This window comes from Eschrichtius robustus, chromosome 12 (genome assembly GCF_028021215.1).
Source record: "Eschrichtius robustus isolate mEscRob2 chromosome 12, mEscRob2.pri, whole genome shotgun sequence".
NCBI classification, from domain to species: Eukaryota; Metazoa; Chordata; class Mammalia; order Artiodactyla; family Eschrichtiidae; genus Eschrichtius; species Eschrichtius robustus.
In genome coordinates this window covers 104,066,498-104,081,253 of record NC_090835.1, presented here as the reverse complement: position 1 = coordinate 104,081,253, position 14,756 = coordinate 104,066,498, and the positions used below count along the sequence as shown (strand labels likewise).

General features: G+C 45.6%; 1 protein-coding gene across 1 annotated transcript in view; it reads left to right on the top strand.

The window, feature by feature from the left end:
• The window catches only part of LY86 (lymphocyte antigen 86), a 52,928-nt gene that overhangs the window by 19,941 nt on the left and 18,231 nt on the right, over nt 1-14,756 (top strand). Inside the window, exons 2-3 of the mRNA XM_068558623.1 lie at nt 8,652-8,738; nt 10,326-10,454. Of these exons, the coding sequence (XP_068414724.1) occupies nt 8,652-8,738; nt 10,326-10,454 (216 nt within the window). The remainder of the gene's footprint in view (nt 1-8,651; nt 8,739-10,325; nt 10,455-14,756) is intronic.

Here is a 14,756-nt window from a genome sequence, read left to right as displayed (position 1 = left end):
GGGGTAGGGAGTGCCTGTCAAAGAACAGCATGAGGAAGGTTCTTTGTGTCTGTATCTTGATTGTGGTGGTAGTAGTTGAAGGAGTGAATAACAACACCGTTACTAAGATTGCGTTTAACCTGCAAAGGAGCCGGGCCAGGTAGTGTGGAGTGAGAGCATGGGAGATACGCCTTGCACACAGAAGACAGTTTGACTCTATGTTGACAATAAAATGAGAGATTTAGAGTATACGTGTATCTTTTATTGAGTTTGTGTTTTGGCCATGTAGTATCGCAATTAGGTGGTGGAAGTGTTATACTCCAGATGAGAGTAGAAGCCTGTTCTGCTTTGTCTTTGTAACCCCAAGGCCTGGTGCTCTTCCTGCCATGTGTCAGGTACTCAGTAAAATGAATGAGAGGCTAAGTTGCAGGTCCCATTCTCCAGCCACTAAGAGGCACCGTCACCTGTAAGACAGGGTCGAGTTTGCTCGCACCCTCATGTTAAGATTTTATGTGGTACCATGATACCCTCTTGGTAACACACAATAAAGCAGTGCATTTAGTGTTTATTGTCAATCTACACTTGAGATGCAAAAGATCAATCTTAATATCTTCAAATGGGTCGTTATTTTCCTTGAGACATTTGGCGAGGTGTTTTGGATGAAAGCTCATCCTCATTGCCATAGCTCTCTTTTTGGTCTCTAATGTGTATACTATAATACAAAAACCATCTCCTTCTAAGCTCGTGGAAGCCAAATGCAGGTTATTCCTGGGGAGTGGAATTCAGAGGCCAAAAGAGGACGCAGGTTCACACCCCTTCTCCATCAATACTGAGTTCCAATGAATCCGATTTCTTTTGCAGTTTGAAGCAGACAAGGTGAGGGATCCAGAATTTTGAATTCGGCAGCCCAAACCTACCTTCACACTCAAAAATGCATTCACCAGGCTTACCAGGCAGCCTGCGGGGTGTAGGAATTCTTGCCCTCTGTACAGCTACACACAGGAGCTGTTCCACTGTGATGGTGTTCATGCATTTTGGTCGTGTTTGGTATCAGGCACCATGTTTAAGCATTTTCAAACACCCACTCTACATGTTCAAGCTGAAGAAACAAAAAGCCAGATTGTATACCCAACTTTGGCCAGGTGAGTCAATTCCCAATGAAATGCTGACCAAGGAGACTGGAATGGGGGCAGAACTACTATTATTTGAAATATAATAGCCCATCGGGGAGCTTTGCCGTGCTATTCTATAGTAATAAGATTTGACAGGTGGAGAAACAAGGAGAGATCAGGAAATAACAGAACAACTAGCTAGAATACATTTACCACCTTGTAAGTCATTTCTTTCTCTTCAGTGGCAGGGAAGGAGGATGAGGGAAGGGAGAAAGAAACACACCACGGCGCATCAAGGATAGAAAAGAGGATATTAATTTTCTGTTGCCATGGTAATGGATTTCCAGCAATGGCTTCTCACCGAAGACTTCCCCCCCATCCTTTTTTTTTAGGGATAATGACCCTTGAATGTTATCCTAGGAATCACACAAGAAAATTAAAACTCCCCCATGAAAATACTGCCAGGTAAGAAAGCAAACTTTCAGATCCATGCACAACCAGGCCTGTACTGTAAACAGTACAAGCTTGCAGAGCTGGTAATCACCCAACCTAAAAGAAGAAGTCAAAAGCAAGATCTGTTTATTTTGTGTTATTTGCAAAAGAATTCTGAAAGATAGTAGAGGTACATCTGCTAATATTTGGCCTGGGACTAGATTTTCAACCACACTCAGAAACTCCATCCTAAGTGCCAAGGCAAATACCCTGGCTATTATGATGATAAAGTTAATATGTACTAACACCTTTCCAAAGAGCCTTCCAAGTGTGGGGAAAATCAATCACTGGCTTCAAAACTCAGGCTTCCCAAGTGATCGCTGGCACCCATCACAGATGGACGTGAAAGCCCAGCTTCCCTCCTGGTGTCATCAAACTGCCCGACCTTCTCTCCTTTTCATCTATTTGTCCAACCAGCTGAGATTCGTGGGCGTGTCCAGTACTAGATGCTGGTTATCTAAGGATGGATAAATAAGACAGAATTCCTAACCTCCACAGCTTAAACCCTAGTGTCATCTACCTACGAGAGATACAAACCAGCAAGAGTTCCCACACTTCATGACGATAAAGGTATGATGAAGATGTACAGAGCAAGCCATGCATGAGAGACCTTAGGAAGGACAGACCAGGAAACTCCAGGGCATCCTGGGGAGGAGAGTGGTTGAGCTGGATTGTGAAGATACAAAAGGCAGGAGAGAGACAAACAAGGTTTTCCTATATGAGGTCCAGACCTCCCCCATTTACTGGAAATTGTCCAAATTTTCATGCTGCAGATAGAGGTAAACATTTTCAAAAGGTAGAGAATAAAACGAGAGCCATTTATCCTGCAACTCTGAGTTAGCACCTGCACTGGAGATACATGAGGTCAGACGCAATGAGAAGGGGAGAGTAATCAAAAATATAAGAGGATATAACAGAATAATATATAAGAGAAAAGTCCCACCCTCTTGGGCCTGACCTTGGTTGAGGAGGCAAAACATTATCATATAAGATAGTGTGTATGTAGTATGAATACTAGGTAGTCTATGCTAAATAACTGGCATAGATCTAAGTTCATAGGGACAGAGAGAAAGAAGCTGGTGGAACAAGGCAACATTTCCCAGAGAGGTCAGGATTTGGACAGAAAGGAGAGAACTGATCGCAGGCAACGAAAGCACAGGTCAGATCCTGTCACGCCCTTCCTCTAGAATCATTGATGCCTCCCCAGGCACAGTTTCTGGCTCACTCTCTGTGCTTCCCTGGGACGAGGACAGCCCTATCTATAATACTTCTAAAAACTAAGTTGGCTTTTTCTCACCCTCAGCCCCTCTTATATGAGCCAGTTTCTTAAGCTAAATCTCTTGATAGACAGATATTATATATATTATATTTCTATATGTACATGATAAATATCCTCTATGTGTTATATCTGTGTCTATATCTAGCTAGCTAGCTAGATATCATCTCTATATATTCTATTGCTTCTGCTTCTCTGAAGAACTGTAATATATCAGGTTTTATTAAAGAACAAGAAGCTATCCAGTGCTATTTTATTAACCAACCAAAAGCAGACCAGCTTTGCTCACATTCTGTTTGCCCAAGTTTTTCTTCTCTCCATAAACCGTTAGAGTCGATTTCACCAGTGCATCCGAACGATGTGCTGACAGTAGGCCCCTCCCCTGTCTCTGTTGTCCTTCTCTACCCTCCCCAAGCCATGCCTCTACTGGAAACGTGCTATAAAACATGCCGTGGAATATCGAACTCCCCTGGAGCAGCCTGTTTTCTGCCAACAGCACACGCAGGAAGCAATATCAGCTCCTAAAGTCATGTGGGTTAAGGGATGTTAGAAGAAAGTCAGTGCTCTGGATCTCAGGATGTAGCCCACCTAAGTGCTGGAGGGGAGCACAGAGAAAGAGGGAAGGAGTGGGAGGGAGAAAGAGAGAAAGAAGGAGAAAGAGAGAGAGACTACCTTCACGCAGCAGGAAGGTCGTGGACAACCTTGGATGGACTTGGACGTGAACGTGGGGAAGACTAGTGGAGGGGAGGCTGGAGGAGTGTCAGCTCATTTTCAGGGTGACACTGCTGTCGGAATTCCACCCTCCTCCCAACGGGAGCAGGAAAGCCAATGCTTCACCCACTTTGCAACAATTTTTAAAACCTAAGCAATAGAACTCCAAGCACATGTGCACACACGTGCACAAGTGTGAGTAAAGCTAGTAAAATCTGAAAGAGCCCTGTGGGTTGTACCAACATTGATCTCTTTGTTTTGATACTGTACTATGCGTAAGATGTCACCGTGGCGGGGAAGCTGGGTGAAGGATACCTGAAACTTCTATCTTTTTGCAACTTCCTGCAAGAATATAATAATTTCAAAATACAAAGTTCTTAAAAAAGCCTCAAGCAGAGCTATGAAATTGGAAAATGGGACGAGCAGCATGAGAGACGGCCCCCCTCCTCTGTCCTTCAAACCACGAAACCAGCAACACAGAGGGTGGACACAGGGCACAGAGCAACACCATGGGCTCTAGGACTTAGGAATGCGTAGCTCGCCTGAGAAACACCGGCTCCTGGCCCCATCAGGCCCTCGGCCCCACCATCCTCGGGGAGGAGTTGCACTTCCAGAGGCTTAGTTTTGTTTTCTTCCCCCTGATTCCAGTTGAGAGCCCAACACTGGCCAGAAACACCCCAGGCCAGCTCAGCCTCTCCTGGAGAGCCGCCCAGGGCCAGCCCCGCCAGGGAGAGCACAGGCAACTAACAGAACTCAAGGCCCAAGAATGGCTCTGGAGCTGAGACGTGTAAAGAACCTGCACATGCTAAACCTTACCCGTTTATCTAAGTCTGTTCTACTCCACGAAGGAGCATGAAACAGTTCCAGGACGCATTTGACTGCCCTTAGCGGGAATGCAGGTGCTGCTGGCTGCTTCCCCAGCCCCTTTCCCCACCCACCGAGGGACTTACTGTCAGCCGTTTGGAGGAGCCTGACTTCCAGCATACCTGGCCCCGGTGCGTGTGGACAGCAGGGCAGGTTGGGGCACATCGGCCTCACCCACCGTAACTGCTGGCCTCTCTTAGGCAGAAGTCATACATGAGGACAGAACAGACAGAAAGGGGGTAGAGCTTAGAGGCAAAGGAAAAAATATTTTCCATGAACAGATCATATATTTTCCTATGAAGCTTTGCCTCTTTCCTCAGTCCATTCACTGCTATACAGTGAAGTGTCTGGAAGAAACATTTATCTCTGCCCTCAAAGGCCAGGAACACCAGCTCTCATTAACTTTTCCATTTTATTCTTTCAGAAGATCCACATTCAGATAATCCAATTTATATGTGGTCAAAATTACCTGAGGCAAGTGTCCAAGGAAAAATCCCCCCACCCTTGCCCCCAATCAATTCTTACACTGTATAAGGAGAACTCCTTTAAAAATGCAACCCACTGTCTTTTTTTTTTTTAATTAATTAATTAATTTACTTATTTATTTTTGGCTGCATTGGATCTTCGTTGCTGCAGGCGGGCCTTCTCTAGTTGTGGTGAGCGGGGGCTACTCTTTGTTGCGGTGCACGGGCTTCTCATTGCAGTGGCTTCTCTTGTTGCGGAGCACAGGCTCTAGGCACGTGGGCTTCAGTAGTTGTGGCATGTGGGTTCAGTAGTTGTGGCTTGCGGGCTTTTAGAGCGCAGGCTCAGTAGTTGTGGCACACGGGCTTAGTTGCTCCGCAGCATGTGGGATCTTCCCGGACCAGGGTTCGAACCCGTGTCCCCTGCATTGGCAGGCGGATTCTTAACCACTGCACCACCAGGGAAGCCCCAACCCACTGTCTTTAATTTTGGTAGGTGATTCTGAGGCATTTGTCTGGCAATTGAGAAAGCAATGGTTCTCCACCAGGCGAGTTTGCCCCCCAGGGGATATTTGGCAATGTCTGTAACCTATTTGGGCTGGAATTGGGGCCGGGATGTTACTGGTTTCTAGTGGGTAGAGGTGTTGCTGCACAGGACAGCCACCCCCCCAAAAAAGATTTCCGACCCAAAATGTCAATAGTGACAAGGTTGAGAAATCTGGCTTTAAAGTTCTGCACAAGTTGATTACAGATAACCTCTATTATTCATTCAACAAACCACTACTTGGAACCTAGTATAATCTTAAGATATTATGCTGGGCCCTGAAGAAGGGGAGCCTGCCTTGAAGCATCTAGTAGAGGTTTACAGGAAAGTATAATGTAGGGTAGAGCAGCGGTCCCCAATGTTTTTGGCACCAGGGACCGGTTTCGTGGAAGACGGTTTTTCCACAGACAGGGGGTGGGGGGTTTGGGGATGTAGGGATGGTTCAGGCGGTAACGCGAGCGATGGGGAGCGATGGGGAGCGATGGGAAGCACCCGATGAAGCTTCGCTCGCTTGCCCACTGCTCCCCTCCTGCCGTGCGGCCCCGGTTCCTAACAGACTGTGGACGCTATCGGTCCACGGCCCATGGGTTGGGGACCCCTGGTATAGAGCATGCTAAGTGCCAGAGCGAAAATATAAGTCAAAAGAGGAAAGGCTATAATTGTGTGAGGGTGGGATTGGGGGGTGGGAGGAACGGATGTCGTTTTCCCCAAGACAACTCCAAAGTGCATATTCACTCTCAAATATAAAATTCACCCTCAAATATAGAATTTGCTCTCAAATATAAAATTGAAATAACTGCTAGAAAAGAGCACCAAAGCCCTAAGCACTTTTTAAGCAATCTATCTTTCTGTTTTTATACTCACATCCTCAGAGAGAAGCAACCTGCTGCTTCCTTTTTAACTTTGTTTCTTGTTAAGATTATTTTCCTAACAATAATATTTTTCCAGTGCCAGGGAGATGTTTTATTTCCTTCTCCCGCCCTTAGTTTATTCTCTCCATCTATACATTTAAAATATTGATAAGCACAGTGTAATTTTGTACCTGCTAATTAGCTAAACAACACATGGCTAGCCTCTTTTACCTTTCCGCAGATCGCAACTTAAATTTGTTCACAATTTTGAGGATGCACATTCCTAAACGTCTGTTCGTTGGCCTCTTTTTCAATACCGAGGGCCAAATGTGTAGCAGAAACAATTGTCTCCTTACCCCCTGCTCCCATTTTCCAAGCTGAAAGAAACCCTGGGATGACACAAAGATGCCAATGAAGAAGTAAAATAAACATAAGAGAAAATGGCTTATCCCCCCAGAAAATTAGTGACCAGATCATAGGGGGTTTCATCAAACAAAAGTACACCTAGATTAGATTCGCAAGGCTGAATAGCCTCGTGATCATTTCCATGGCAGATATCGCAGACAATTATGTGTCTCCCAGGGCAGCGATGTGGATGATTAAACGGTCTGGAACGCTCCCATCGACAAATGTGAGCTCATAGCTAAGCTGAAATTGAAACCAGTTATGAGACAGAACTGCCAGATGCCATATGCCTGCATGCAAAATATTCCGGGCAATCTTACTAATCAGAAACTTAACATACGTCTTCAAGGCTCCACTTTGTGAGTGCCTCTGTGCAATACTGGGTGACAACTTTGTATTTATTTGTTTTTAAGTCTGGGTTTGAATCTTGACTCTGCCACTTCCTAGTTCTTGAACCTAGGTAAGTCAGCACCACCTCTCTGAGTTTTCATTTTCCCATCTGTGAAATGAGGACAATCATGCCTATCTCTCAAGATTGTCATTCATTCTATCAGTCTAGGTCTGGTCAGGAATTCAGAGACCCTGTCAGTTATTTCAACAGAGAAAATTTAATACAGAGTGTTGGTTAAGCAGTTGTTAGAGAACCAGAAAAGCAGAAGGAAGCAGTGAGGAAGCAGCTACACCCAGAAGGCTATGAGCAGAGGACAGAGGTTAGGGTTGTTAGAACCTGGAAGCTTGAAAGAAGGGCCTGGGGAGCTGAGACGCTGCCAGCTGGGGAAGGGGTGATGGCCTCTGAGGCACCATCATCAGAGAAGCTTGGAGCCAGTAGAGCTGAGCCTCAGCTGATTCCAAGAAGGTGCAAAACTCCAATTAAGAAAAAAATAAGGCAAAATAAATAAAGTGCAGTATAAAGTAAAAAAAAAAAAAAAAAAGAGAGAGAGAGAGCTGGACACTGGAACAAATTGCCACTGCCAGGGTGATAGGCCATCGCCGGGTGACATGCTCAAGCGTCAGCAAGCATGTAAGAAGAAGCAAGTCCTTCTCCCGTTCAGCCCCAGTCTGCCCTCTGGCACATCTCTGGCAGGTGGCAAAGGAGAAACGTGATTGAAGAGAGCCCCCAGCTTCACACAGCAGAGCCCTGAAGGCTGGATTTGAAGCTGAGGTAGCTTAATACATGGCCCGTTCATCCACTCATGTGTGCATTTATGGAGTGCTTACTATGTGTCCGACTGCAAGGCCCTGTGCTAGGCACTGGGGAGTCTGAAGACTTAAGTCGATAACTCATAAAGTGCACAGTTCAGTGTCTCACATAACATAGACTCTCAGTTAAAATCAGTAGTCCTCTCTGGGGCCCAGTGGGAAACATAAAGGAAAAGGACATGGAAAGCAAAACAATACAAACAAAACAAACACTGGCTCTTGCCTTTAGGAGCTCTGTGTTTAGGTTAATTATTGTGGGACAAGTCAAAGAGCAAAGTACAAAGTCATACGTGCTTGTACACTTTAAAAAGTATTTCTGATACAGGAAGGAAGGAAGGAATAAAACAGGTATTGAGGACATGGGGAGGGGGAAGGGTAAGCTGGCACAACGTGAGAGAGTAGCATGTACATATATACACTACCAAATGTAAAATAGGTAGCTAGTGGGAAGCAGCCGCATAGCACAGGGAGATCAGCTCGGTGCTTTGTGTCCACCTAGAGGGGTGGGATAGGGAGGGTGGGAGGGAGACGCAAGAGGGAAGAGATATGGGAACATATGTATACGTATAGCTGATGCTCTTTGTTATAAAGCAGAAACTAGCACACCATTGTAAAGCAATTATATTCCAATAAAGATGTTAAAAATAAATAAATAAATAATAATTTTTTTAAAAAAGGAATTGCTGTGCATTTTGAATATGAGCTTGCAGCGTATGCAGTGTCCTCACACCTAATCCGTTGTTTTCTTCTTGGCAGACGCACTACAAGATTTTGGCTTTTCTGTTGACCAGTGTCCCAAACAATTAAAACCAAATCTCAACATCAGATTTGGAATCATTCTGAGTAAGTAAAAATTACTGACATAATATAAAACATTCCACAACCTCTTTGTGGCCCAGACACCCAATTGCTCGTATTTACTGCAGTGGCTGGCTAAACCACTGCAGCCCATCGCTCTCTGGAATTAACTCTATTTCCATTTTCATTTTCATTTCTCTCTCTGGGTAATATCCAGGTAGAGCAGAACTCTCATTTAATGCTGTGCTTTTGTACCAAAAAGACCCTAGGCACTCATTTGGATATTGCAAGCACCTGGAATCAGTATATCCAGCAAAATAAAGAAAATATTTTGAGCCTAAATATTGATGCCTGCTTAAGAGAGACCTTTTTTGCTTAGTTATCTCAGCCACAAACAAGTCTGGTACCAGCAGCATGGTTTATCTTTGCATTATTTCATTCCCCAAATAGCTCTTGTAAGTTCTTAAACCTTGACACAGGCAAAGACATGGAATATCTTCTCCCTCCACCCCAATGAATGAGCCAGAACGATTTCTGATTGTTTATTTTTACGTGGTCGTGTCATTACAGTTGGTCATTACATTGCTATAGCTGCTAGTGTATCTCCTTTCTAACACAGATTCATCAAAACCAGAGCAGACCTACTAGAGAATGGACTTGAGGATATGGGGAGGGGGAAGGGTAAGCTGTGACAAAGTGAGAGAGTGGCATGGACATATATACACTACCAAACGTAAAATAGATAGCTAGTGGGAAGCAGCCTCATAGCACAGGGAGATCAGCTCGGTGGTTTGTGACCACCTAGAGGGGTGGGATAGGGAGGGTGGGAGAGAGGGAGATGCAAGAGGGAAGAGATATGGGAACATATGTATATGTATAACTGATTCACTTTGATATAAAGCAGAAACTAACACACCATTGTAAAGCAATTATACTCCAATAAAGATGTTTAAAAAACAAACAAAAAAAAAACCCAGTGCAGAAGGAGTTAATAAACTGAGCATGTGGGATCACTCCAGAGAAATGGAGGGAACATTCCAGAGGCCAAGAACTCTCATGCATCTTCATATTTCCAGACCCTGCACAGCATCTGGGCTCTATACCAGCAGCTCCATGGATGATTTAGGGAGAGACAGAGAGGAAAGAGGAATAGAAGGAAGAGCGGGTGAAACATAGAAGGGAGGGATGGAGGAAAAGGCAAAAAGTCGGGAGCCAGCTCTGCAGAGCCGCCGGAAGCTTCCTGTGTGACAACGGGACAACGTCTGCCCGGCATCAGCGGCGAGGGTAGGCAGGCTGGACCACAGCCCACTGCTCTCAGGGGAGGCACCTGGGACTACGTAGCTGAGACACTGTGGAAGCCAGACCCCTGGCCGCCACATTCAGGGGCAATGACATCAGGTCAACCACCTGCTCTAAGCAGGTGAAGTTCGTGAAAGGGCCGTGTTTCATCCCCAGGGCTGTCCCAGTAGCATCGCCCAAATGCTGTTTTACCAAAAAAGAAAACTGTTCCCCATACAGCGCAGACTTCTGGAAAAGAAAGGTCCTTCGGCTCACGCGTTTAGGAATTTTGAACACTTTGATGCACAGCAAAACCCACACTAACAGGAAAACTGGTCTTCCCTTTCCCTTCAGGGGAGGACGTCGAGGAGCTCTTTCTGGACATCGCTCTCTTCAGTAAAGGCCTGTCCATTCTGAACTTCTCCTACCCCATCTGTGAAGCGGACCTACCCAAGTTTTCTTTCTGCGGAAGAAGGAAAGGAGGTAGGTGTCTGGCTGGCTGATGGCCCAGAGGGAGGTAGACAGGAGCTTGCGGCCGAGGTCAGGACACCCAGGCCGGCGTCTGGCTTTCCCCCCTCACCTGTGGACGAGCTTCACCTCACGTATCATCACGTGTTGTATAAAAATGACCGCACGGCCCATCCCACAGGGCCTGCCTTCCGGGGGAGTGTGAACATCAAGTGAAATGTGCCCATCGGGTGTTTACAAAGAGAAACTTGTTACTGTTAGTGGTGGCACCATGTGAACAATGACTAGCGACAGAAAGAACAAATAGCTTCCCCAAATCCACTGAGATTCAGTGTTTCCAGGCTTCTCGTCAGCGGTCCCTTTAGTGGCGGGGTCCCCTCGATATACGCTGGCGGGATAAAATGAAGTTTTCCAAATGTCACTGTTGAACTGTGGTCGTTCCCTTTGAGTCAATGGCCAATAGGGACATTGGGTATCTTGACTCAAAATATATTGAATAGAAGCATGAAACCCACTGTATTATCTCCTCTTTCTCCAATTCACCAACCCTCAAGCCTCTGCTATTCGTACCCCACTCTGGCCTGTCCCCCACCACGTCCTCCTTGCCCTCACCACCATCTTCACTGAGGCCCTGAGATGCCTCTGCGTATTTAACTAAAACTTGGGTCTGACTTGTGACTGACCTTCCCCGGAAGCTGCTCTCACCCCCCTTCCCAGGGCCTCCTTCCCGCCTCTGTCGGCCAAGGGGGAGCAGACCCTTAATCCCACAGCCCACAAACACCTGCTTCTCTATTTCCACATTCACGCAAACTAGAGAGAAATCACCCAATTATGCTTCCTGAACAAACAGTCGAGAAGAATTGGGGTCCCCTTCCCATCCTAAGGGATGCAGACGAGGGAGGTTTGTGCAGGAAAATGGGGGAATTTAAGGGCGTGCAGGCTGGAAGAAGCAGGGTGGACCTGGCTGTGATGTGCAGATGACAAGCCTCAGCTCCGCCCTCCCTCCCCACCCTCCTCTCTGCTCCCTGAAGTGTGGGACTCATAACTCAATTCTAGCACCTGCCATGTTTGCCTCTAATTGCTCACTCCCATTTGTCATCCCCAACAGACTTCCTGTGGATGGGATGCTATCATCTCCATCTTCTTATTCCCAGGATATTGGATGTGCTGATACATAGGGAGTGCTAAGGACAGCACACATACAGAAACAGCTAATGCAACATTAAGCACTGGTACCACACACTGTTCTAAGAGCTCTTCATCCAGTGAGTCATTTACTTCCTACCCCACCCTCAAGAGTTAGTATTATGAATACTCTACAGACGCAGAAAACAAGGCACAGAGAGCTTTAGGACCTTGTGCCGTCACAGAGCTGGTGAGGGACCCATGGCTTCAAGCTGGGCAGGCTGGCTCCAGAGCCATAATCTTGGCTTCTAAGGAATGAATGAGCAAAAGAACAAACAATGAAATGTATGAATGTGCCTTTTGACCAGGAGTTTATTTAAAATTATTACTTAGGAACTCTTTCTGGCCAGTGATCTGACTTTGTTTCGAATCAGGACATTTTAAAATTCTTAACTAACCTACCAAAGAATGATTAGTCAATTTTCCTTTCTCAACTTACTGGAAATATTTCTGATTAATCGGGTGCATTGATGTATTTCCCCAGCACGGTGAACTCTTCATGAGTTGGCCCCTATTTAACTTTTTCTACCTGCCCTCGGCCATGCCTGTACCAAACTCCTCACCCTACAGTCAGTCTCCTTCCCACTTCCTTCCTTCCTTCCTTCCTTCCTTCCTTCCTTCCTTCCTTCCTTCCTTCCTTCCTTCCTTCCTCCTTCCTTCCTTCCTTCCTCCTTCCTTCCTGCCTTCCTTCCTTCTTTCCTTCCTTCCTTCCTTCCCTCCTTCCTTCCCTCCTTCCTTCCTTCCTTCCCTCCTTCCTTCCTTCCTTCCTTCCTTCCTTCCTTCCTTCCTTCCTTCCTTCCTTCAACACTAAGTCCCTACTCCATGCCAAGCACTTTGGGGAGCCTGAAGATGAACCAAAAATAGTTTCTGCCTTCAGAGTCATTCATGATGGTCTGAAGGGATTGGAGATTCACAAGACAACTCTTCCAAGTTGCATTAAAGAGGTATAAAATGCCAAGGAAACTGGTTGGGTAGAGGTCATTCCCAATGGATTCAACCTGTTGGAACAGGGCAATCTGGGAAATTTAATACAGAATTACTTTCCTGATTGCCTTAGGTTCTTTGAAAGCCAGTTAGAAGCTATATATAATATAGCATAAAATGCTGATGGTCTGCAAGCATTCCTGATTTTACAGAATGTTTTGGAGGACCTCAAAGCATCTTGAACTGATAACTAAATAATAACCCCCCCGAGAAAGATTGACATCTTCATAAGCTGCTACCTCTAGCCGGCATCTACTGTCCTATCTCCTGTCTTTGGCTTATCTTTCCAGTGTTTCTCCCAAATAAGTATTCTTGAACCCAAATGTATGGTATGCATTCTTCCAAGCATACTGGCATAGTGGTATGCTTGGAAGTACCGCCAGTATAGTAAGAAAGGACACATATTGGGCTGTCCTTCACTCCTCCTTCCTTCTACTCCCTGGATAAAGTCTACCCATCTCCCTCCTGGACAATGGAAATGGCTTCTAATTGGTTTCCCTCTCTCCCTACTGTCGCCAGCATAGTCTTCTCAAATACGGATCTGTTCATGTCTCCCCTCTTCCCAAAAGACTCCAAGAGTCCCCATCTCTACAGAACAAAGTCTAAGTTCTTTAGTGACCAAAGTTCATCACACATTTGACTCTAGCCTGTTTCTAGACACATCCTGCCCCACGAGGATGCATCCTTAGCACCAGCTTTATCATAAGTCATTTGCCACTGTCCGACCACACCCTGTGTTTTCACTCACATGACGTTGTTCTGATGGTCCCCTTAGCCTCGAATATCTGTTCCCCCTTTGTCTTCTGCTCAGACCTAACTCAAGGATCACCTCCTCTGGGAAACCTTCCTCCAGCCCCCAGCCTGGTGAAATGCTCCCTCTGGATCCTCCTGGAGTATCACATTCCTACTTATCTCAGCTGAAATTATACTATATAGTATGTGTGCATGCGAGTCTTCCTTGAAGGCAGACACTTCAAACTGTGAACTCCCTGAAGGAAGGGGGAATCTTTCTTGCTCCTTTCTATCTCTGCAGACCTGACAAAGACAGCCTGGCACCGACTAAAGATGCAATAAATAATTGAATTTTCCTATGATGGGTTAAATGCAAGTTTATCAGCCCACTTCAGAAGTGACCATCTGATGATGTTTATGCAGGCCACAGACAAAAAGCACGTCAAACCCTAGTAAATATCTTGGTCCTCCAAGTTTAAGAAAACTGAACTATTTTTTCCTCCGTGAATGGTTTTAATAAGTTTAATAAAACAGCAGAGATATTATTCCCCAAAACTGAGGTAGTTCAATTCAGTTCCGCAGCTTGAAAGGCTGGTGTTTATCTTATCTGAACACTGGGCAGCCCTGCAGCCATTTACTGGCTTTCTTGCTGTGGGGTTAATAATTGCACAGGTGGGCTGAGAAGCCGAACTTGGGGAATTGCCAGGAAATTTCAAGTAGTATAAAACGATCAGAAAAGCGATACACAAATGCTGCATAAACAAATGCTTATGTAAATTACATAAGCCAGGAAAGAGTAAAATCTTACACTCAGAGGCTTCTTGTGTTATTACATTTTTTAAACCCACCCACAAACCTACTGCAGGAATGATTCTATTGAAAAGAAGTGATTAGAAAAGGGGAAAAAACGGCACCGATGAGAAGTGAAGTCAACTCAAGCTCAAACACCAGTGGTGGCTGGTGCCGTATTAAGGAGAAAGCTGAGTGCCTCCGGGGCTGCAGGTCCTTCTCAGCAGAGCGGTGAGAAGACTTGCTGCCCACCACAGGCCACACGTTACGTACGGTATCAGCCGCAGTTGAGTTGTGTGATGTTTCCACGGCATTACGATGCATTCCTCTGCACCCAGCAGGCTGTTCCCCAAGCCAGATAACACTACAGAATGGGTCAGGCTTAGTAAGACTGTGTGAATAAAATGTTGTTTCCTTTTCTTCTGCATCTTCCTCAGCTAGCTCCAAGGCAAAAGCACATGGGATTCAAAGAGCCTATGATGCTCTTTTGACATTCCCATTTAGGGTGTGATGGATAATTTGAGGGAAACAGCCTATATGTCCAATTATAGGGAATTGGCTGAATTCAGCCATTTTTTCAGCCAAACAAAGGTACCATCTGCTGTGCTTTTAAATGATGTTGTAGGA